The 21,897-nt window shown below is 43.9% G+C and overlaps 2 protein-coding genes across 5 annotated transcripts in view; one reads left to right on the top strand and one right to left on the bottom strand.

Annotated features, from left to right (window-relative positions):
- The window catches only part of Ppt1 (palmitoyl-protein thioesterase 1), a 23,088-nt gene extending 18,094 nt beyond the window's left edge, over positions 1–4,994 (top strand). The window contains exons 7-9 of the mRNA XM_021161179.2: positions 296–394; positions 1,802–1,873; positions 3,526–4,994. Of these exons, the coding sequence (XP_021016838.1) occupies positions 296–394; positions 1,802–1,873; positions 3,526–3,648 (294 nt within the window). The 3' untranslated portion in view covers positions 3,649–4,994. The remainder of the gene's footprint in view (positions 1–295; positions 395–1,801; positions 1,874–3,525) is intronic.
- Positions 4,995–5,057: 63 nt separating this feature from the next.
- The window catches only part of Cap1 (cyclase associated actin cytoskeleton regulatory protein 1), a 25,020-nt gene continuing 8,180 nt past the window's right edge, over positions 5,058–21,897 (bottom strand). For 2 of the 4 annotated variants that reach the window (XM_021160371.2, XM_021160369.2), the window contains exons 2-13: positions 16,753–16,874; positions 15,771–15,871; positions 14,075–14,152; positions 12,216–12,359; positions 12,050–12,135; positions 9,974–10,079; positions 9,379–9,556; positions 7,686–7,870; positions 7,406–7,529; positions 7,188–7,270; positions 6,730–6,873; positions 5,058–6,205 (exon numbers count right to left, since the gene is read on the bottom strand). In XM_021160371.2, coding sequence (XP_021016030.1) covers positions 6,122–6,205; positions 6,730–6,873; positions 7,188–7,270; positions 7,406–7,529; positions 7,686–7,870; positions 9,379–9,556; positions 9,974–10,079; positions 12,050–12,135; positions 12,216–12,359; positions 14,075–14,152; positions 15,771–15,871; positions 16,753–16,864 — 1,425 coding nt within the window. In that variant the 5' untranslated portion in view covers positions 16,865–16,874 and the 3' untranslated portion in view covers positions 5,058–6,121. Of the gene's footprint in view, positions 6,206–6,729; positions 6,874–7,187; positions 7,271–7,405; positions 7,530–7,685; positions 7,871–9,378; positions 9,557–9,973; positions 10,080–12,049; positions 12,136–12,215; positions 12,360–14,074; positions 14,153–15,770; positions 15,872–16,752; positions 16,878–21,897 lie in introns of all 4 variants that reach the window. The other 2 variants (XM_021160370.2, XM_021160368.2) reach the window with 1 other exon arrangement.

Raw genomic sequence — 21,897 nt, forward strand, 5'->3', positions numbered from 1 at the left:
TTAACGGTTCATTTTATATGATTGCCAACTTGAGGGGGTTTGTTTTAAGCAAAAAAAAAAAAAAAAAAAAAAGTTGAAGCAGATAACAAACAGAACAAAGGTCAGAATCAAAAGCCAGCGCCACCCAGAATTCTTATTATTTTGTCATGTTTGAAGCCTGTGACCTAAATGAGTAAGGTATATATAGAGTGGACAGAACCCAGCCCATGGCTGATGACATGCCAGTCAGACAGGTTTTAAGGAAAGGCTGAACTTGACAATAGTGACCCTGTGTGACTGTCCCCTCTTCTTCCAGTGTGTCAATGAATCCTACAAGAAAAACCTGATGGCCCTCAAGAAGTTTGTGATGGTGAAATTCTTTAACGATTCCATTGTGGACCCTGTCGACTCTGAGGTAAGACGTGTCCACAGAGTGCCAAGAGATTGTAGGAGGTCAATGATTCTGACGATAGCTGCTTTGTGGGCAAAACCTGGTCTCATAGCCAGCCTTCACCTGTGAACAGGTGTCCCATAAATGAGATACCAAATCGGCTGCAACCCCCTAGTTGTACCCAGAAATTTATGAAAAAGTTATGTGGTTACCTTCTGTGGGGGAAGGGTTTATGGTTTTAATGAGCCTGTCAGAGATCTGTGACCCAGAAAGGCTCAGAACCACTAGCCCTATCTATAAACCCCGAGCTTGACATCCAGGCCTGCCTTGATTCAGAATGACCAATCTTTCCAGCTTCGTCACCTATATTTTAGTACTTGGAAAGTCCCAAGCCTCTCTCTCACATGCCTTGTCTTTTGAGAGCTTCTCCCTGGCTTCTCCATCCGACTACTCCCATTCTTTGTTCAGGCCACGTACATCATTCCTCTAGGACACCATCCCTACTCCCAGATTTTGGTTCCCTCCTTTTGGAAGAGTCCTCATAGTTTGGTCTAGCCTTGAACCCAAAGTGATCCTTCTCACCCTCTTGAGTGCCAGGATGACAGGTGTGATAAAACGCTGGCTGCTTCTGCATTTGAAGCCACAAACTGAAGCTCTGTTCACACTGTCGGATCACAGGGGAAGAGGGAAAGGCAGCCTAGGGGCCAAATTCCACTATATTTTTGAATGACCTGTGAGCTCAGAATTTCTACATATATAGAGAAAACAATTACAATATTTTACTGTGAATACTATCTGAAAGCCAAATTTCCATGTCTCTACAAGCCTTTCATTAGAAAATCCCTACTCTCTTCTCACACACTCTGTTGCTCCTTTTGTGTCATGGTGGCGAGTAGCCGCAACAAGGTTGATACAATCTGGCCTCAACAGAAGTCTACTGACCCAGTGCTATACAATGAATTGGTTCTGTGCCTTCTAGACTAGGAGGCTTCATGGGAAAGGGGCTGGTGTATTCACCCTTGAATGACTGGGGCAGCACAGGGGCTTTCAGGGCTGATACACTCAAGGAAGGAAACACAAGTTCCAGGGAAATGGAAAATTTCCGGATTAGCTCAGCCCTTGGGATTGACCTTTAAAATGAGCTCACTCAAGACACATCTTTACGTTATGCATGATGACACATGTCTATAGCTCTAGCATTCAAGAGGCTCAGACAGATAGCCTTCGAGATCAAAACCAACCTAGGCTACACAAGTGAGTTCCAGGTCACCCAAACCAAAAACCCCCTTCCCATTCTCCCTTCTTGCTTGCTGTCAGATATATTACAATGTTCATTTTGCTGGTAGTTTTAGGTACTAGCTAGCCTCAAATGATTTTTGAAAGTGTGCTGGGTGCATGATCTGACCTGGTTTTCTTCCTTCTCTCCTAAAGTGGTTTGGATTTTACAGAAGTGGCCAAGCTAAGGAAACCATTCCCCTCCAGGAGAGCACTCTATACACAGAGGTAACGGAGGGACAGATCTGCTGTGGGAGGTTCAAACTATTTCTCTCCACCCTGGTTCCTGGAGCTGCTGTTTCATGGAGCTAGACTCCTACCTTGTCTGTCCTAGAGCACTAAGAGCTTACAAGCCATCTAATTAAAAGGTCTAAGTAGGCTGTTTTCACACCAACTTCCTGGGTGCTGATTTCTAGATAGGTACTAGATCCTAAGACCTCTTGCTCATGGTTTTTAAACACACAAGAGAAACATCAACTCTGAGGTTTTACTTTTGAAGAAAAGGTTTGGAACTGGCTTCCCTTGCAGAGTTAAGTTTACTACAACTCCCCGAAGCCCCTAAGTAAATGCAGACATGGGCGAGGTGTTATGTCATGGCAGCCATGAGGCGTGGACTTTGGCAGTCTAAGGGTATGCCTCAGTGGTAGAAATGAGCTTAGCATACAGGATGACTTTCGGGTTTGTGCCCCAGCACCAAGAGTAAACCTGTCAATCTGGCATTGACAAGGGGGAACTCCTCGGCCAGTCTCTCAACTGGGGCTGTCAGGCATCCTGTCTAGCAGCAGGTCCTTTATCTCAAACAGAAGTTGCAGTGTCTCACCACATCCAGTTATTGCTTGCCATAAACTGGAGATAGACACACAAATGCCCAAGTACCATATTGAAACCACCTTTTATTATAGGCCCCTGCCCCAATTTCAGAGGTGCGCTTTCCTCCGCTTTTTTTGTTTTGGTTTGGTTTTTTGGTTTTTTTCATGTGTGTGGTGTCCTGGTTTGGATGAGGTAGAAATAAAGGGAAGCTAGGTTCTGGCAGCTTTGGAAATTACAGCCAAGATCTTCCTTATCATGAAATTCAAACCCAGGGTAGTCAAGAAGTGGCACTGTTCTAGCATGCTAGATCTTCTCTTCTCAGCAAGAGCCTGACACCTTGGCTATTGGGGGATGACACTGTAAGATTCTAACACGTCCCAAGTTCATTATCCTAAGAATCAGCTATGTTGGATATTAAACATTATTTTCACCTGACTTTGGCTGAGCTCTCCTTCACTATGATGTTGTGTGCCAGTTTTGCTTGCCCCGCTGCTTTTCAGGAAGCTGACTTATAGGCACTGGGGGATAGCTCAGGAGCAGGCCCTAGGTTGACTTCTAGCATCTTGCTGGAGTTGAGGGGGTGGGGTGGGGCAGAACATAAGTAGAACAATCTCAACAGTACTTTTCTTTTTTTTTTTTTTTTTTTAAGATAGCATGTAGCCCTGAATGTCCTGGCTAGCCTTGAACCCACAGAGATCCACCAGCCTCTGCCTCCCAAATGGTGGAATTAAAGGGACCTGACACAATGTTGGCCTTGCATATGTATATCTATTGCTTAGAAGCAAACTGAAGGAACCAGTTTAAAACATGCTTATAATCCTGGCACTCGAGAGTCTAAGGCAAGATTGCTACAAGTTTGAGGCCAGCTAGAGCTGCAAAGCAAGACCCTGTCTCAAAAAAACAAACAAAACGAAGATCTGAAAGGAGGTGTCATTTTTTTTTAACCGTGTACCTCTAGTTTAATACTGAAGGGAAAGTGTGTATCTTGAGAATAATTGTTAATATTCTACTGGGTTAGTCTAAAACCTTCAGTAAGCCTCTTGGATTCATTATGGCCTTTCTCTCTACAGGACCGCCTGGGGCTAAAGAAAATGGACAAAGCAGGAAAGCTAGTGTTTCTGGCTAAGGAAGGGGACCACCTTCAAATATCTAAAGAATGGTTTACTGCCCACATCATACCTTTTCTTAAGTGAAGCCCTGGCACTTTACAGCAGAGTTCATGAAACCACAGCTCTTCCAAGCCATGTACATAGTTCATGCTCAGCCCTGAACTCGAATCTAGCCTGCAACCAGCCCTTCTCCTCTTATCATCTAACACACCCTACTTGGAAAGATCTAAGATCTCAATCTTATCCTTTGCCGCCTGCTATCACCATATGGTGTTGAATTCAAGTTTAATTAGCTAATAAGCATGGAGATTGTTTTACAACTTTGTGATATGGTCAAGCTCCCGTTTAAGAAAGGGGAGTCTGTTGTTGCAGATCAGTAATTGTGCCTAAAAGAGACAGAAGTGAAAAAGAGACAAGCTCTGAGGGCAAAAACCCATACAAATTTGGAGCAAATAAAAGCCCAGGTCTGAGACGTTCACACAAGCAATTTCTCTGCACTGCTGTGTGGGCCGTGCATGTTTCCCCATCATTTCTTAAGGCTGTTTTCCTGTGTAAGTGTTGCCCTCTAGAGGTACCTAGCAGTCACTCCACAAGCCTACCATCACGCCCCCTTCAGAGCTCACCTTGTATCCTTAATCCTCAGTAACAGAATTCGTCACAAAGGGGGGAACCGCCAGCAGGGTTGCTTAGGAAAGGAAATGTACCTTTAATTCTCTTTTTTGAGACAGGGTTTCACTCACTTTGTAACCCTAGCTGGCCTGGAATTCACTATGTAGAGCAGACTGGTCTTGAACTCACAGTCTCAGAGATCACCTGCCCCCTCTGCCTTTCAAGTACAGGGATTAAAGGCATGCACCACCACAGCCTACAGCAGTGTGTGTCTTATATACTATGAGAGAGTGAGGGAGGATAGAAGTGAAAACCAGGTGTCTGTTCTTGCCACTGCACTCTTGGCTAACTGCCCTTAATATTATAAGTGGCATAAATATCACACCATTGCAAAGAATGGGAGAAATAGTCTAAAAAGGTGGGGCTTTGACATTCCTACCCTACATCCTATTTACCAGCATACATCAAACTGCGGCTGACTTGATTCCTCAAGAAAACGATTGAGGAATATTGTAGACTTTTCCCTCTGAAAATCAACTCCTATTAAACGGATTATAACTATCCCCCGTTTCCTACAGTTGAGCATGGACTCCCTAGCCCCCATGCTGAAAGATCTCAGCATGTTCTAGATGGGTCCTCTAGAGCACGGGTTTGGAGAAATGACTGTTTTCATGAAAGCACCATTAGCACCACAGAATTCACCCACTGCCTGTTTTTATCCTTTTCCTTTCTCAAACCTACTCAAATAAAAGGATGAAAGTGGGAGGATCTAAAAATAGTTTTGAGATTGTCTTAAAAAAATAATAAAGAGTAGTTTCGTATCCTTGGTGTCATTTTCGGTATTTTCACATCTCTGTACAGAAAACATCAGGTGAATAACTAAACAAGTTTGGTATTAACTTTATTCTATTTTCTGTATAATTTTAAGTACATAAAGGTTTATTTCCACAGGCCTCAGGTAATGGGCAGAAGTCACAGGACAATCTTTCTTCCTCTTTTCCCACCAAAAAAAAAAAAAAAGGAAAGGAAAGGTTGCATATTTTGGTCAGTGTGTCCTAGAGGGAGCACTGGGATTTTGCAATGCTGTGCAAGATTCTGATGTAAGTCAAGACCTAAACAGCCGCCGTGGAGGTCGTAGTCCTAGTCAGGTTCCTGCGCCGAGGCCCTAAGCTGCCGAGTGACAAGCAGAAGGGTGAGTGGAGGCGATGACAGTCATCTGGCAGGGAGGAGGAACGCCAGACTCCTTGGAATGCTGTGGTGGTTTTTTTAAAGTTGTTCCCCATGGGAATCAAGGCAGTCATCCCAGGGGGTGGGGGGAAAGGGTTTAAGACTTTCTTCCTCAGAAAAGGACACTGCTACTGTACTGCAGCTGCAAAGGGAACGCCTGCTTTGTTGTGGTTGATGCTGACCCAGGATGGAATGCAGATGAAGGATGCTTTTAGGAAACAAGTCTGCTTGGAATGCTGGATGGCAATCCTTAGCTTTTGGTCGAGTGTAAGCCTGGCCTCACTTGTCAACAATGAAAACTAGGTTGGTTAGAACCTAATAGACTCCCTGGCTCCTGCCCCCATGCTCACTGTTAGGAGAATAGTATGCATTCTGATGTTTGGTTCCAGGATGTTTTGAACCCTCAGGGACTGTTTGTTGGTAGGATGACCCCCAAAGCTGAAAGCTTCAGTGCCCCAGTCTGGGCCGGAAGCTCTGTAAGCTCAGCCTGTGGTGCAGCTGCGCTGATGCAGAAAAGCTGCACCTTCCGGTGAAGATCCACTGACCTGCTGTCCCGCCCGTCTCAGCCTGAGGTATATTTCAGTGAAGGCAGGTAGCTGGGCTTCTCAGAGCAGAGAAGCAGTTTAAGAGCAGAAAGGTAGAGGAAATCTAGAAAAGAACCGTCTCCATACAGATGTATCCCATGGTGTGAAGGGAAAGGGCACAGGACCCATGTATTCGCTTATCCAGCGATTTCTGTCACTGTAGTGACCAACTTCTGTCCGTTCCACAGGGTCTTGAACTGCTCGGGGACTGGGAACTCGTTCTGCAAAAAGGAAGTAACAGGTTGATGGGGCTGGAGAGATGACTCAGTGGTTAAGATCACTGACTGCTCTTCCTGAGTTCAATTTCCAGCAACCACATGGTGGCTCACAACCATCTGTAATGGGGTCTGATGCCCTCTTCTGGTATGTCTGAAGAGAGTGACAGTGTACTCACATATATAATATAAATAAATAAATCTTTAAAAAATTAAAAAAAAAAAAAAAAAGAGCACTTGCTCTTAACTTGTGCTACTCATGGAGTGGCTCAGAACCATTTGTAATTCCAGTCCCAGGTGACCGGGCACACACATGGAGTGAGACAAGCTTAACCTCCCCAGCCATGCTGCTTGCACTGTTCACTGTTGAGTGATCTGTGGTCCTGGACAGACTTAGCTCTAGACAACAGCCTGATCTGGGGGGTTAGTGCTGTATCTCAGCACTTAGGAGGCAGAGGCAGGAGAATCACCACCAGCCTGGGATACAAGAGACACTGTGCAAGGAAGGATAGGAAAGGAAGAAAACTTACAAAATCACCGCCTTCTGTAGGAATGAGGACATTCATCTCAGAAGATTTGGCACTGACTATCTCACAGTCCAGGGAGTTCTTGCTCAGGTAAGCATGGCAGCCATCTGTTTTGTTAATGGAAATGGTTGGCACTTTTCCCATTACCTGCAGAAAAAAAAAAAAAAAAACCTGAGTTCCAGCACGTATGAGCAGACTAAGCTGCAGAATATTCACTGTTTTAAGTGATTACACTACTTCACAAAAGCCCCCAGTGCACACCAGTATTACAAACTGGGGATGGGCTGGGCTAGGTCCTGGAAAGAGCTCCCTTAAAGAGCCAACTTCTGCCACATCCAAAGTAGCTCAGCTTACAGGCTTTGGAGAATCAGATTCCTGCCCAAGGAACATCTGCGAGTCTGCTGTGTCTCTCTCAATTAATTCTTCAGGGACCAAAAGGAGAAGCCAAGACATCAAGTTACCTGAACTTTGACATCCCTACTATTGATTATCTCCACAATGCCCACCACGTCATCAAACACCAGGCCAAGCTTCTTACAGTTATCTAGAAGAAAGGAAGCAGGTCAGCAGTGGAACTGAAAAGGCTAAGTGGTGTAAGAATTTACAGAGATGTGGAAAGAGGCTCTAACCCTCTCCGGCTGCAGGTCAGAACCTGCCTAAGGCAGCAAGGGGGACTCACCTACTGTAATGGAGTTAATTTTGCCCTTGATTTGCAATGTTGTGTTGACACACTTGTAGATGTAAGCCACCTGCTTCAGCTCAGTGTCATCAATCACCAGGTTGGAAACATTCTCCTGGTTTTCCTGATGAAGACACACCCCAGGATTCTTACCACAAAGGTCACGTCATCCCAAACCTTTGTTCTCCCACCAAGAGCCAGACCCCCACACTCTTCAGCTAAGCTCTGCTGAAAGCCTTCTTCCTAGTCCCTTCCCGGAGTCCAGGCTGCTTTAACTCACCACTCTCCATTTCTTGCCTTCCAGTTCCAGCAGAGCTGGTTCCTTCTTTGTGGCTGGTTTGGGGGAGGGGCTAGTTTGGGGTTTAGGTGCAGAGAATGGTTTGGGGCCACTCCGAACTGGACCACTCTGAGCTTTCAGGGCAGGGTTCTTGTGAGTCTTCATGTCATCAGATACATGTTTCAGGGCTGTAAGAACACACCACAGCTACCTCGTTCCTGCTCTTCATACCAGAGCTTCGGGCTGAGGCAATAAACAAGGTCTGCTATTACTAGTCCTTAGCAGAAACTTCAAAGCAAGAACTCAAGCTCTTGAGAGACCATCTTGCAAACCTTTGGAGAACTGCTTTTATGGTTTCACTTGTCCTCTAAGTTATATAGCTTTATTTTAAAAAAAAATGTGTGTGTTGAAGGTGAGGAAGGAGCAAGGATATGTAAATGCACAAAAATACATCTAGAAAGGTATGTAATATATACACACAGAATGTATGTGATAACAGAAAGGGGAAAGTACATCACAGTGAAAATTCAGTGGAAAGAAAGCTAGCCCTCCTAACCATGTGCTGGCACTTGCCGTTTCCTACCTTTCTCTTAGCATGTATTAATTACACACACCGCTGTGCTCCGCTGTCATTCTTCATACACGGATAGAATGTGTTTGTTCATCTTCACCCCATTACCTTCTCTTAATTCCCTTCCTCTCCTGCTGGCCCCTTCCTCTCCCCACAAGTCCCCTGCTACTTCATGTCTCTGTGTGAGACAGTGAGTTTCATCAGGCATGCTTACAGGAGCATGGGGAAGAGGTTATTTACTGGATCTCTTCTGTCACCTAGGCTCTACTCATACAGCTAACAGCCATTTCCCTTAATGCTGAATATTTCCCTAAGTACACCACTACTGGTTACTATAAATAACAGTGTACATTCTTAGTCAATAAGTCAAGTAGGAATTCCACTAGTGAGGTATAGAAGTGCCTACTTTTTCTGTAATGGTGGGTCCCTATTTGGCAAACTTCCCATGTGACAAGTATACATCCTGAGAAGTTAGCATCCCAACACAATGACTCAGAGACCATGTGGGACTGTGCCACGGGCTCCGGGAAAACGGCAGCACTGTGAGCTGACTAAGAAGGCGCCCTGTACATACTACTTAATGACTTCACTGTCATTACCCATGTGCAATGTCTACTTCTTAAAGTTACGTACTTAGTTATGAATTTATTGTAGGGCAGAGAGAGTAGTCAGGGGACAACTTGCAGGAGTTGGATCTCTCCTTCCACCAACTTGGTTTCAGGGGTCAAACTCAAATCATCAATCAGGCTTGGTGGTGTGCACCTTTACCCACTGAGCCAGCTGCCCTTTACTGAAAGTTATTATTGTAGATAGGAGGAACTCATGCTAGTGTGCATGTGTCTGTCCTGTGAGAGGACAGACAAAGCAGTAGTCAGTTTTTCTTCATTTTTTGTGGCTTCCAGGGCCTGAACTCAGAGACTACCAGGCTTGGCCTACAAACATCTTTTTATCTACTGAGCCATCTCACTGGCCTGTCAGTCACCAAACTTAAGTTTGATGTTCCTTTAGACACCCCCAAATGAATGTTGCCACATGCAAGCCAGGGTTCTGGTTTAGACTAGTGTCTGGTTGATGAAATCTAATGGAATCATTTGCTTTAACAACTGCCCATGCCAAAATACTCACCATGTGTGATGCTTTCCCCCTGATTAATCTGTGCAAACAGTGCTGAGCGTGATGCAGAGTCGTCAGAGCCAGAACTGGTAGGGATTGGGGGAGGAGGCGGGCCCGGTGGGGGAGGAGGTGGGCCTGATCCCACAGAGGGTCCAGATGGCAATCCACTCAGTTCTTTTGCCACAGGTCCCTGAACAGAAATGCAAGAATATAGTCATACCCTCCTTAACCTCTGTATTGTTCTTTATTTGCTGTGGGCTGTGTATTTATTATAGCATTTTAACTTGTTAATTTATAATTAACAAGGGATCTGTCTTTGTATTTTTTAAATTGACTTTATAACTTACTCTTATTTTAATGTGTATAAGTATTTTGCCTACATGCATGCCTGTGTCCCACAGGTGCACCTGGTAATTAAGGAGGACAGAAGAGAGTGTTGGAGTTATAGACAATTGTGAGCTGCCCTGTGGGCACAGGAATTGAACCAGGTCAACCAGAGCTCTTAAATGCTGGACCATCTATCTCCACAGCATTCCTTTTCTGGCCTTGGTGATTTAAGTCTCCTATCCTGGAGAGAGGAAGAGGGAGAGAAGTAAAACGCACTAACCGTCTTGCTCCAGGCCAGGCCAGTGGTATGAAACTCCTTGATGTAAGCCTGCAGCTCCGTCCATATACTCAAGTAAGCTCTGACCCAGTCCACATGCTTCTTATCCCTGCAAAAATTAAAAAAGAATTTGAGTATGGTACTAACTCCAGAACCCATCCTGCCCACTGGCTCACATCCTCCTGCTGTGGCACTTCTTAGGCTCATCAAAAATATTTTTTTAATTAGTTTATGTGTATGGGTGTTTTGCCTACAAGTATATCTATGTGCCATGTGTTTGTCTGATGTCTGAGGAGGCCAGGATAGGGTGTTGGATCCCCAAACTGGAGTTATAGATGCTTGTGGCTGTTGGGAATCAAAGCAGGGTCCTCCATAGGAGCAGTGAGACTCATAACTGCTTAGCCATCTCTCTATCTCATTAGTAATGTTTTTTTAAAAAAAAAGAACATGCTGGCCATGGTGGTGCACACCTTGATTCCAGTGCTTAGAGGTAGAGGAAGTGGATCTCTAAGTTAAAGGCCAGCCCAGCCTGATCTACAGAGGGAGTTCTAGGACAGCCAGGGCTATGAAGAGAGACCCTGTCTCAAAACAAGTAAACAAGCAAACAAACAAACAAACACCTTACCCTCTTACCCTAATTAGACCAAACTCCAGCAGAGCAGGGACATTGGGTTACATGTTTATCTTTGACAGCAGTGTTTATCAATGTTTTTGTTAGGACCAATTTTTTGTTTTTCCAAAATACACCATAAGCAGAACCTAACAGTAAAGTTGTTAAAAACATTTGTGTAGGAAGCCACAGTAAAACCAAGATTAGTGAAGCATTGCCATGGGATTGAGGGACTCCATGAGCCCAGTGCCTTGTGTCAAAATATGCTCCCAACTAAAGGTGTTTCTTTAAGAGAAAACCATCAGCTGTGCAATAGTGGCACATGCCTTATCCCAGCACTCAGGAGACAGAAGCAGGTAGACTGAAAGCCAGCCTGGTCTACAGATGGAGTTCCAAGACAGCCAGGGCTACACACAGAGAAACACTGTCTCAAAAAACAAATATAAACAAACAAAAAAGGAAAGAGAGAGAGAGAGATTGGGGGGTCAACAATCAGCATTTGTTATAGAAGATACATTGCATTGTATGTCTAAACCTTAGCTGGAAGGTTCTGTGATTACTTAGCCCAAGACCTAGTTTCTTCAGCTATAAAATGACAGGGTAAATTCCAAAGAGGGTCTGAGTAGGTCCAGGCATCTAGAAGGATTTTTAAAAGTGTGTGGTGTTGTGGGACACATTACACACAAATGAAGGCTTATTTCTTACACAGCTTCATCAAATGTCTGCTGACTAATGACGTCTGGAGAGTTATACAGCTAAGTAACTGTAGTCACTCCAATTCAAAATTAGCAGTAGAGAAGTCATTTAGGACTAGCATGGTTATGGGTAGAACACCAAGACCTCCTTTCTTCACACCAGTACTGGCTAGGCCGCCTGTCAACTTACCTAAACACAGGAATATACAAGTACTTTACTCGTTAAGTCTGACTGACCCCTTTGCCATAGCACCGTCAAGACACAGCAACAGAAGAACAAAATCGGATACAAACAAGCAACTTAAAAATCTGGAGAGATGGCTACATAGGTAAGAGCAGTAGCTGCTCTTTCAGAGGGACCCTGTGTCAATTCCTAGCACTCACATGGCATCTCACAAGATCTATAATTCCAGTTCCAGAGGAGTTACACAGTGCATAGATTTACACCCAAGCCAAAAAATAAAAAACCATACACATAATAATAATAATACAGTAATTTTTTTAAAAGAAACTTAAAAAGTATTCATCCATTTTACCTCTAACATAACCCCCTTAACCTGGGCAGGCAAGGACTAGGAAACTAAAGAGCATCTAACATTCAGAGTCAAAAAAGAAATGGAAGCAGAAATATTTCCTGCCTGCAAATACAGTTTCTATGAGATGAGATCTACCAAGTTTCCACGAAACAGCCTTGAAGTGAGAAGACCAACACAGAGGTCACTCCAGGAGGTGACATCTACATTTGTCCTCCACCTGGGGAAAGGCTAGACTCACACATCTCTGTACTCCTTGAGGACACGATTTGTGTAAAACATGGCCGCATCATTCATCTCTTTCACAAAGGGGCCAGGTTTCGCAGCCTGTAGAGGAAGAAGCAGCCAGTGACACAGTCTCTGCAGCCATACCTCCTTCCCTGCTTACATCCTCCCCTCCGTCTTACCAGAGCCACCCAGCCCAAGGCCTGGATGCTTTCACTGACAGCAGATAGATGATTAAAAAACTTGCTGCCTCGGTTCTTCTCCCGGAAGGTTATAACTTCCTGGATCTGCTCCGAGATAGGTGCCAACAAATCAGAAAGTTTATTCTAGGAGAGACGGGAAACAACTATGGTTAGCATTTCTACATATGCAGACCAACTGTTGACTCTGAAGGCAAGTGATTCCCCCTCTCCAGTTTATAGGGACAATATCCTATGTAGTCTAGAATCCAGAATACTCCTGCCTCGGCTCCCAAGTGTTGAAATTATAACCATGTACCCAAAGCATGGCAATGGGAGAATTTGTTATGACCTATAATGAACACTTAGGTAAACTTTGTATCCACCCCACCATGACTCACATGGCTAAGATACTGCTCACATCCTTCCTCTGCATAAAGTTTCAAGTCCTCAAGAGAGATTTTTGTGCTTGGAGCCTATATTCTATATCTGAAAAGCCCCTCCCTCCATTCAAGCCACTTGTCTCTTTTCTGACCCACCAATAGAAGACACAGCTTATTTTTGTTCCTTATACTCTCTTTCTCCACTTACCTAATTAACTTCATGAGCTTTGAGCTTTTAGCTTTTAGCTTCATGTGGCAGCTTTTTTACCCCAGCTGCCACAGCTTCTGTATCATATGTCAATATAACCCACCTCGATACCTTACCATACAACACTGCAAACTACCCCCGACCCACGTATGTCCTTCCTTTCCCTTGTTTCTCTGTAAGACAGGGTCTCTCTCATGCAGTCCAGGCTGCTGTGTATGTAGCCGAGGATGACTTTAACGCCTCCTGATTTCTCTCTCCACTTCCCAAATGCTAGGATTAAAGGTACACTACCAAGCCTGGTGCTTGTTTTTCTGTTAACTTTTCAAAGGCCAGGGCTTTGTCTCAGTTCTCCTTTGTCCTCAATGCACCCTGAGCCACACAGCAGCTGCTTAGTAGAGATCTGGTGATTCAAATGCAATCCGTGATGCTGCCATTCAAAGCCACTGAGCAAAATGGATGAGCCTTGTGTTCCAACGTTTTGATCCTCCCTTCAAAACTAGGTTTCCTAACCATGTCAGTTCTCAGGTCCTGTGTGCACAGTCTAACGAGAAGTGTGAAAACTTCTCTAAAGTACTAAACAGTGAATATTTGTTCCCAAAAAAAAACTTCATTTCCATACATTGGAGGAAATCAGCCTATAGTCTGTGGTTTTGCTAACCTTAGTCTAAAACATGACAGTGTCTCAGCCATTTTATTCATCTGGGAAAGTATGAACTTGGAGAGAAGACTTAGATACAACACTCTTGTCAATCAAGACAGATATTTAAATTATCTGCATTGTTTCCACAGACTTAGGCATGACAAGGATCAAGGATTTTATAGCAGGAACACTTGTTTTAGCATCTTCTGTGACCAAGAAAACCTAAGACAAGTTAATAATCTTTCCTTCTAAGAAAGCTCTCATTTCTCTAACTTAACTTTCCGTATCAGATTGCAGAAAATGTTGAAATAAGAGTCAAGCTAAAGGGAGGTAAGGGATGAAGGGTGTCCCAGTGTCAAAGGCTTAGGATCCCCACCACAGCTGTGCCACCTGTCAAACACCAAAGCTTCCTGACAGAAGCAGTGACGTCCCAGGGGCATCTAAAGTAATGGACAAAATGACAGAAAACAAAAAGTCATTGGGGACTGGTAACTACCCAAGGCACAGTCCCATGGGGCACTTGAGTGCTTTTATGCCTGTACACTGCTGTGTGTTATTGTAGCACGCTGTGACAGCCTCTTGGAAATTTCTGAGCATCAGAGCAAACTCGCGAACTATCTAGTAAACTTACACCAGCTGGCTGCTGACACTGAGAAGCTGTAACCAGGAGAGCTCGCTCCAACTTCAGGCCTGTGTGGACCATCTCCGCCTGCAGGAAAAAACAATCTGCTGTCCATGACACATGACATTAAGGATAACCTGAAACTTCACATCCACAAGCCCTCCATGTTGTCTGCCTCATGCATTCCAGAGTTCAGGGACTGATACCAGAATCACATTCACTATCGTTCCTGTTGGAACTGTCAAGGACAAATAGCCAGAACTGAAAATGAAGATAGCCCATCTTAGGTGAAGGCAAGGTAGTGAGTTCCTATGAAGTACTTTTGGGATCTATCTGTTTGGATTTTTGCTGCGGGTGAGGGGTTATTTGTTTGTTGAGGTACTAGGGATAGAATCCAAGGCTCTTGAATGGTACAAAAAAATATTCTACCACTGAGGTAATAATATAGCCCAGGCCCAAGTAAAATTTGCTTAAATTTACTTTTATTTTTATTCAAGTATCTCTGTGCAGATCCCACTGTAGGCCAGCAGAGGGTGTTGATCCCCTGAACTGGAGCCATGAAGCACCTGAAGTGGGTGCTGGGAAGAGAGCTCAAGACATCTGCAAGAGCATCTCTCCAGCTCCTTATTTTATTTTTAGATCTTTTGAGACAGGATCTTAAATGTGTGACATCCTCAGGCCATAGTCTCCTAAGACTAAAATGACAGGCAGGAGTTACCACACTGCAGCTAGACTTGTACTTTCAGAGATAAAAGTGACATGTTTAAAAAACTTTTTCAAGGGGCTGGAGAGGGCTCAGCAGTTAAGAACACAAGCTGTTCTTCCACGGGACTCAGAGTTGGTTCTCAGCACCCATCATGGCTCACACCATCTGTAACTCTACTTCTAGGGAATTCAATGTCCTCTTCTGGCCTCTCTGGGCACCATGCACACAACTGGTATATGGACATGCATGCAGGGAAAACACATGGTCATATAATAAAGAATTTTTTTTAAAGGTTGCTTAAATTCTTTTTAAAATGTTAAACAATTGACTGAAGTAAAAATTATACCACCATTCCCCTACCAATGGAAAGTCCCAGCACTGCTCCACAGAGTTCCCACCTCTCAGACACTGCCAACGGCTAGTGTATAAGGGGCTCAGGGTCAGTTAGAAAGATCCTAAATATGGTTACTGTTTATAAATGATCATTCCGTGCTGGGCTCCAGAAGAGATGCAGAGTGTCAGTGAGTGTGGGATGCAGGTGGTGGTGACAGTGTAGGAGGCAGAGCATGAAGGGAAGTGGGAGGACAGGCATCTGTCATTGCCTACCTCATTCTCACAGGGCTAAATGTGAAAGTAATCCATATTAGCATAACTAATAACTACCATCCTTGGTTTATAGTGCTAAGTCACGGGAGTGATTCTTTTGAATAAGCCACCCTCCACTCGGTTACATAACATTAAGACAGGACCTTCTCCACCACAAAGATGAACACAGTTGTATTTTATGACCAAACAAGCTTTGTCATAAAAGAAACACACAAAATATGTAGTAAAACAGGAGACCTAGAAAATTGAACCCCATTTCTGTTCCTGGACCAATAAAGGAAGAAGAAAAGGAGTCAGGAGGCTCCCGGAGGCCGCTATGCTGAGGGTGAAGAGATGTGAAGAAAAGTTCCCAGTCCTTAAATAGGAGGAGAAAGAAAGGCCCCGCGTCCTTACGTGTTTCTGCACATCTCCCCCGATCTCCTTACTCATCTTCAAGTACTCTGCCACGGGATTGGCAAGCAGCGAATCAAATGCTTGCACATATGGAACTGCTCCTGGGGAAGGCAAACACACGCAATAGGAGAATCAAAGAGATACTGAGTGATGTGTACTGGCACTTATGTGGTCATCAGAGGACAACTTCAGGTATCAGTCCTTTCTGCCTTCTACTTTGACAGCATCCCTTCCTGTTCACCACTACACACGCCTGGCTACATAGTCCACGAGGTTCCCAGAGTCTCCCGTCCTTTCCTCCCATCTCGACACAGGAGCACTGGGATTACAGACACATGCTACTGTGTTCAGCATTAAGAGGGTTCTGTGGATCTGAACTCAGGCAGGCCCTCAAGCTTGTACGGCAAGCACTTAACCCAATGAGCTGGGTCCCCAGACAGAAGATGTTTCTTGAAAGAGAAGAGCCAATAAGACCCAGTGCACAGAAAACTAAAGCAGGAGTCGGACAGCAGAGCTCTGTCTCTAAGCCCATCACTAACTGAATCCATGACATCCTTACTCTCTGGGCTTAATGTTCTTCATCTATAAATTGAAAATAAACATGAAAATCCTCCAAGATCCCTTTCATCTCTAACATTCTATGTTTGGCTAGTGTATAGGCAAAATGGATAATTGTCCAAATCACTTAGAGAGAAAAAACTAGTTTCACTTGTCATCTGACAGAATGACTAGTCATTCTGCTAAAGAAACGACAGGAAACATCACACAAGCAGGAAGTTCTTGTGTTAAAATTACTTAACCACAGGGAGGTCTGTACTAAGTCACTTCCTTCCTTATCTGTTCGCAGGAGATGAGCTACCTACATCAGTCAGGGAGGTGAGCTCCAAAGAAGAAAGTTCACCAGGACAGAAATACTAGGCCAGGATCACACAGAGCACCCCACTGGGGAATCACACAGAGTACCCCACTGGGTCTGGCTTACCTTTTGAAGGACTGTCTCCATATCCACAGTGCATGTCAGAAGTATGTGACACTGCCTCCAGGCGGCCCACTGCCCTCTCCAATCTTTCTACAAGATTTTGCATGTCAGCCATAATGTTCCACCTGCTGAAACAGATCAAATGTCTTATGTTAATATTATGCCTACATGAGGTGAGGAAGATGCCAATTCCATAGAACAGGGTAATTTAGTAATAAAATACAGGGGGAAAGTCATCTAGGACATTTGCAAAACCATGCAGACTTCATTAAGTAAGAAAACTACTCAGGAAAAGTGTTCGCTAATGCAAATCTTACTCAAATACTTGAGGACTTAGTATATACCAACAAATATTTGTGTAGGAGCTTAGAATGTACAAAGTAGGTAGGCCATACATGGTTTCTCAGGTTAAACCTCCCTACAACTATTTGGGATAATTACTATACTCCTTTTCGGGGAGGGGAGGTTTAGCCCAGGTCTTCATCAATGTTAGGTAAGCGTTCTACCACTGAGTCACACCCTCAACCAATTACAATACACTTAAAACAGAAATTTAATTTTTAGTAACATTTAATAACTTGTCTCTAGTCACCCACTAGTCACCACAGAAGCCAACACTCAAGCCTGCAAACTCTATGTTCAATATGGTTTCCACCCCACCCCCAACTCCCTGTCTACAGTGGGACATCACATACCAGGATCAATACCATCCTCACTAACTTCTTACTGAGGATGGGGAGAGGGTGTTTAACTTATATACTAATAGCCACCAGACAAGTAGGGAAAAAGCTGAAGGTGACAGAAGCTGCGGATAGAGAGGCATGGAGTTTCAGAGGCTGAATACATCAGCTGGGAGATCAGATAAGGGTATCATGAAGCTGCCATCTGAGCCAAGCTCATAAGGGAATGGGTGGGATCTGGCTATGCTGCCAAGAAAACCACAGGCCTGAAAGCTTGCTATACACTTTTCAGAGTACCTTACCTGAACCAGCCTCATTCACTGTCTAAGAGGCTAAAAGAGTAAGCTCCAAGAGAGGAGCAAAGAATGGTTATCTAAGTTGACCCTACTCTACTCGACCTTCTAGACCACTAACTACCAGGCTGGTTAGGTAGAAAGTGTGCAGGATTTCACATTATGAAACCACAGAAGAACAAGGATCCTGACAAGTGTGAAACATTACCTATCAGCACCTGTACAAGGTAACTGTGATTGCAGAATTTCAGTTAAAGCCTTGACTTATAGTCTGATTCATCAAAACATTAGGTAATTCAAGTAACTGAAGCTGATGGGATTCAGTGACTCCTACAACAATTAGAATCTTCCCCAAAACGATAGATAACATGCCAGAGTATCTCACTCTTCCACATTAGCTTCCCTGTGCGGGAGATAAGCAGCTCACCAGACAATGCAATCTCTGTTCATTCTTCTCTGTGTGCAGGTCCTATCTCTCTGAATCCAGTCACTTGTTACCAAGTGTTATTTACGAGTGCCAGTGGGGGAGCAGGGGGGAATAATAATAATAATCGTGAGAAACCACCTTTTCTGTTTCCTGAGCTGAAGCAGCAGCAGGAGCCTCTGGGTCTATTCCTACTCACATGGGAACAGGCCTGGGACAGCAAGACCATCAAACAATATACATTCTACTTCTTTGATCCAGTCTGGGTACTGGCCAGGGCAGACTCACATGTAATCCACACTATAAATCTAGGGGAACAAACTAAATCCCAAAGCTACCATCCATGCAAAGCACTCAGTTCTGCTATATAACATGTTCTGTCACACATAAAGGCAGGCAGTGAGGCCAGAGCTAACATAGAAAATTCAATACAAACTGTGTAGGACGGTACATGCTACCACAGCTGTGAAAACTAAAGTCATTTTATCTTAAGATTTACGTTTATTTTACATGAATGGGTTTTTGCATACAAGTATGTCTGTGTGTTTTATATATATGGGTGGCCCACAGAACCAGAAGAGGGGGTCAGATCTCCTGGAACTGAAGCTATAGACATCTGTGAGCTGCCTTATGGGTGGATAAATTGAACTCAGGTCTTCAGGTAGTACAGCCACTGCTCTTAACCACTGAGAGCAGTGCTGGGAAGAGGAGGAATGGTATTTCAGTTTGAGGTGCCTTGGGGACAGCCAGGTTTAGATGTCTAGATGGAAGCTGGATCTAAGATTCTGAATCCCACAAGAATGGCTTGACTTGAATATGCTGCTCTGAGGTCTCCATCTCTCCAGCCCTGACAACTAATTTTAAAATTTTAATAAGTTTTAGGGGCTGAAAAGAAGCATCTATGGTTTAAGAAATAAATAAATAAATGACCAACCCTCAGAGGACCTGAGCTCTGTTTCTAACATCCTCTTCAGGGAACTCACAACCACCTACAATTCCAACTCCAGGGGACTTAATGACTTCTGGCCTCTGGGGACACTTATATTTACATGCAGATACTCATACAAATACACAGAATTTTAAAAAATAAATCTTGTAACTCCCAAATTGCTAAAGATGATGCTGAACTCCAAATCCTCCTGCTTCTACCTCCCACATGCTAAAAATACAGGTATGAACACCTTACCTGGATAAAACTACCATTTATAGATAATTTCTTCCTACCACTAAACAAATCTAGAGCAGTAACCAGGGCTTTGGGGTTGTTCTTGTTTTGTTTTGTGGGAATAGAGTGGGATTTGATAGGTTATGGGAAAGAATGTCCAAAAACAAAGACAAGCCAAACGACACGCCTTTCTCCTCCCCAGTGCTCAGATTACAAGTGTGAGCCACCACTTCCAGCAAGACACACCCCTTCTTGCCCTACACACTCTCAGGGTGATCATGTCCACTTCTTCCTAACCCTCAACTGCCATTACTATGGAAACACATCCAACCTGCTTGCAAGCACCTATCCGTTAAGACCTCAGAGCAGCATATTCAAGTCAAGCCATTCTTCTAGGATTCAGAATCTTATAGATCTAGCTCCCATCTAAACATCTAAACCTGGCTGTCCCCAAGGCACCTCAAACTGAAATACCATTCCTCCTCTTCCCCAGCACTGCTTTCCCAAGCCCTCTCCACACTGTCTCAGTGGTCAGCACTGCTGACAGTCACATAAGTGCCCAAGCTGGAAACTGTCAGCTATAGACCCTGTCTGTACAAATAAGAGTGGTTCTTCTGTTGTTCTGTTTTGTACAGACAGGGTCTCACACAGGACAGGATGGTCTCAAAACTCCTGGTTCTCCTGTATACACCTCCCAAATGCTGCATGAAAAACTGTCTTAAATAAACACATCTACAGGCTATATTTTGCATTCCTCAAGAAGAGATGTCCCTTGCCTTCATCCTGACTTTAACAAACAAAAAATACCCATGGGGCGGGGGGGGGGGAATGGGGGATCACTTAAACTTTGCCTTGGTTAGTGCTATAACTTCCTAGCTAGTCTCCCCTAAATTCAGCAACATACCCTTTCTTCAGCCATGTCAAATGCAAATATAATTAGGATGTATATGTTGTTAAACCTTGTGTGAGTGGGTGTGGAGATGGGAGGGGTGCTGAGAACAACTTTCCGGTGTTTCTCTCCTTCTACCTTGTTTGGGGCAGGGTCTCTCAGTGTTTCTTGAGTTTGCACTGTGTATGTGCTCTTTGGTTGATTCTCTTGTCTCTGCCTCCCATCTTGCTGGAAGGATGCTTGGATTACAGATACTTGCTCCAGCATCCATCTGGGTTCTTTTTTCCAACATGAGTTCCATAATAAAAACTCAAGTCAATAGGTTTTGTACATCATGAGCTTTCCCTTACTGCATTATATCCTATTTAATACCATTCAGTATTGCCCATAGCAGTCAGGGTAAAGTCCAAATAAGCCTTCCCATCATCTGGCCCTGCGTTATCACCTATCCTCACCTAGTCCGACTTCTCATCCCATCTACCTTAACCACACTTCAGCAACCAACTTACTTGGACTTCCATAAAAAGCCATGTCTTCTTTCACTTATTAAGCTACCCACCCTGCATGGTGGCACTTTGCCCCATCTCAGGAATTCTTATTGTCCTTTAAGTCTCAGGTAAGATATCACCTACCTCCACTTATGTACTTCCATGATACTGTGCCACTTATCTCTACCACCACAGAGGGTTAAAACCACTTAATAACCAACAAGCAGGAGTGGGTGAGATAGCTCATCATATAAGGGTATGAGATAGCTTATCATATAAGGATACCTGCCACCGAGCCTAAGGACCCAAGTTAGATCCCGGAAACCCTCATAATGGGGAAAAAACTCCTGAAAGTTGTTCTTTCACCTCCATGCTTCCGCACAGATGTACAGGGACACAGATGAACAGATGGATGAACACACACAACAGATAGATAGATAGATAGATAGATAGATAGATAGATAGATAGATAGATAGATAGATAAACAGATAGATTGGTAGATAGGTGGGTGGATGGCTAGATGGATGGATGGAAGGAAAAGAAAGAACCAACAGGCAATTTGCCGCCTTACGGCAGGAATCTTGGCTTGTCTTTGTAAATCCAGCATTAGGAAATTAACAGGGGCTAAAACTATAGTGGTTATAGTGGATCTTTGGACAATGAATGAACAAATGTGAGTAGGACCTACCCACTGACATTTAAAACAGACCTAGCCTCTTTCCCTTCTGTCAACTCTGCGGGTATGTGTTTCTTCCCCCTCCTTAAAATTCTTTGCTTGTCTTTGTAAAAATATTACAAATAATGTTAACCTGAAAATAAATGCTGCTTTCTCAGGCACAAATCACATGGATATCTTTATAGATATCTTGAAACTAAGTAGCACAGGGAAATAGTTTTGCTTATTAGAATATGTCATTTTAGGACTGGCAAGATGGCACAGAGGTTAAAGTACATGCCACCCAAGCCTGACACCCTAAGTTCAATACCCAGGACCCACAAGACAAGAAGAGAACCAATTCCAGCAAGCCATCCTCATCATTAAAAAAAAAAAAAAAAAAAAATTTAGTTGGTGCACATCTTTGATCTCAGCACTTGGGAGGCAGAGGCAGGTAGATCTCTGAGTTCGAGGCCAGCCTGGTCTACAGAGTAAGTTCCCAAACAGCCAGGGCTACACAAAAAACTCTCTCTCAAAAAAAAAAAAAAAAAAA

Source organism: Mus caroli, chromosome 4 (assembly GCF_900094665.2).
Source record: "Mus caroli chromosome 4, CAROLI_EIJ_v1.1, whole genome shotgun sequence".
Lineage (NCBI taxonomy): Eukaryota > Metazoa > Chordata > Mammalia > Rodentia > Muridae > Mus > Mus caroli.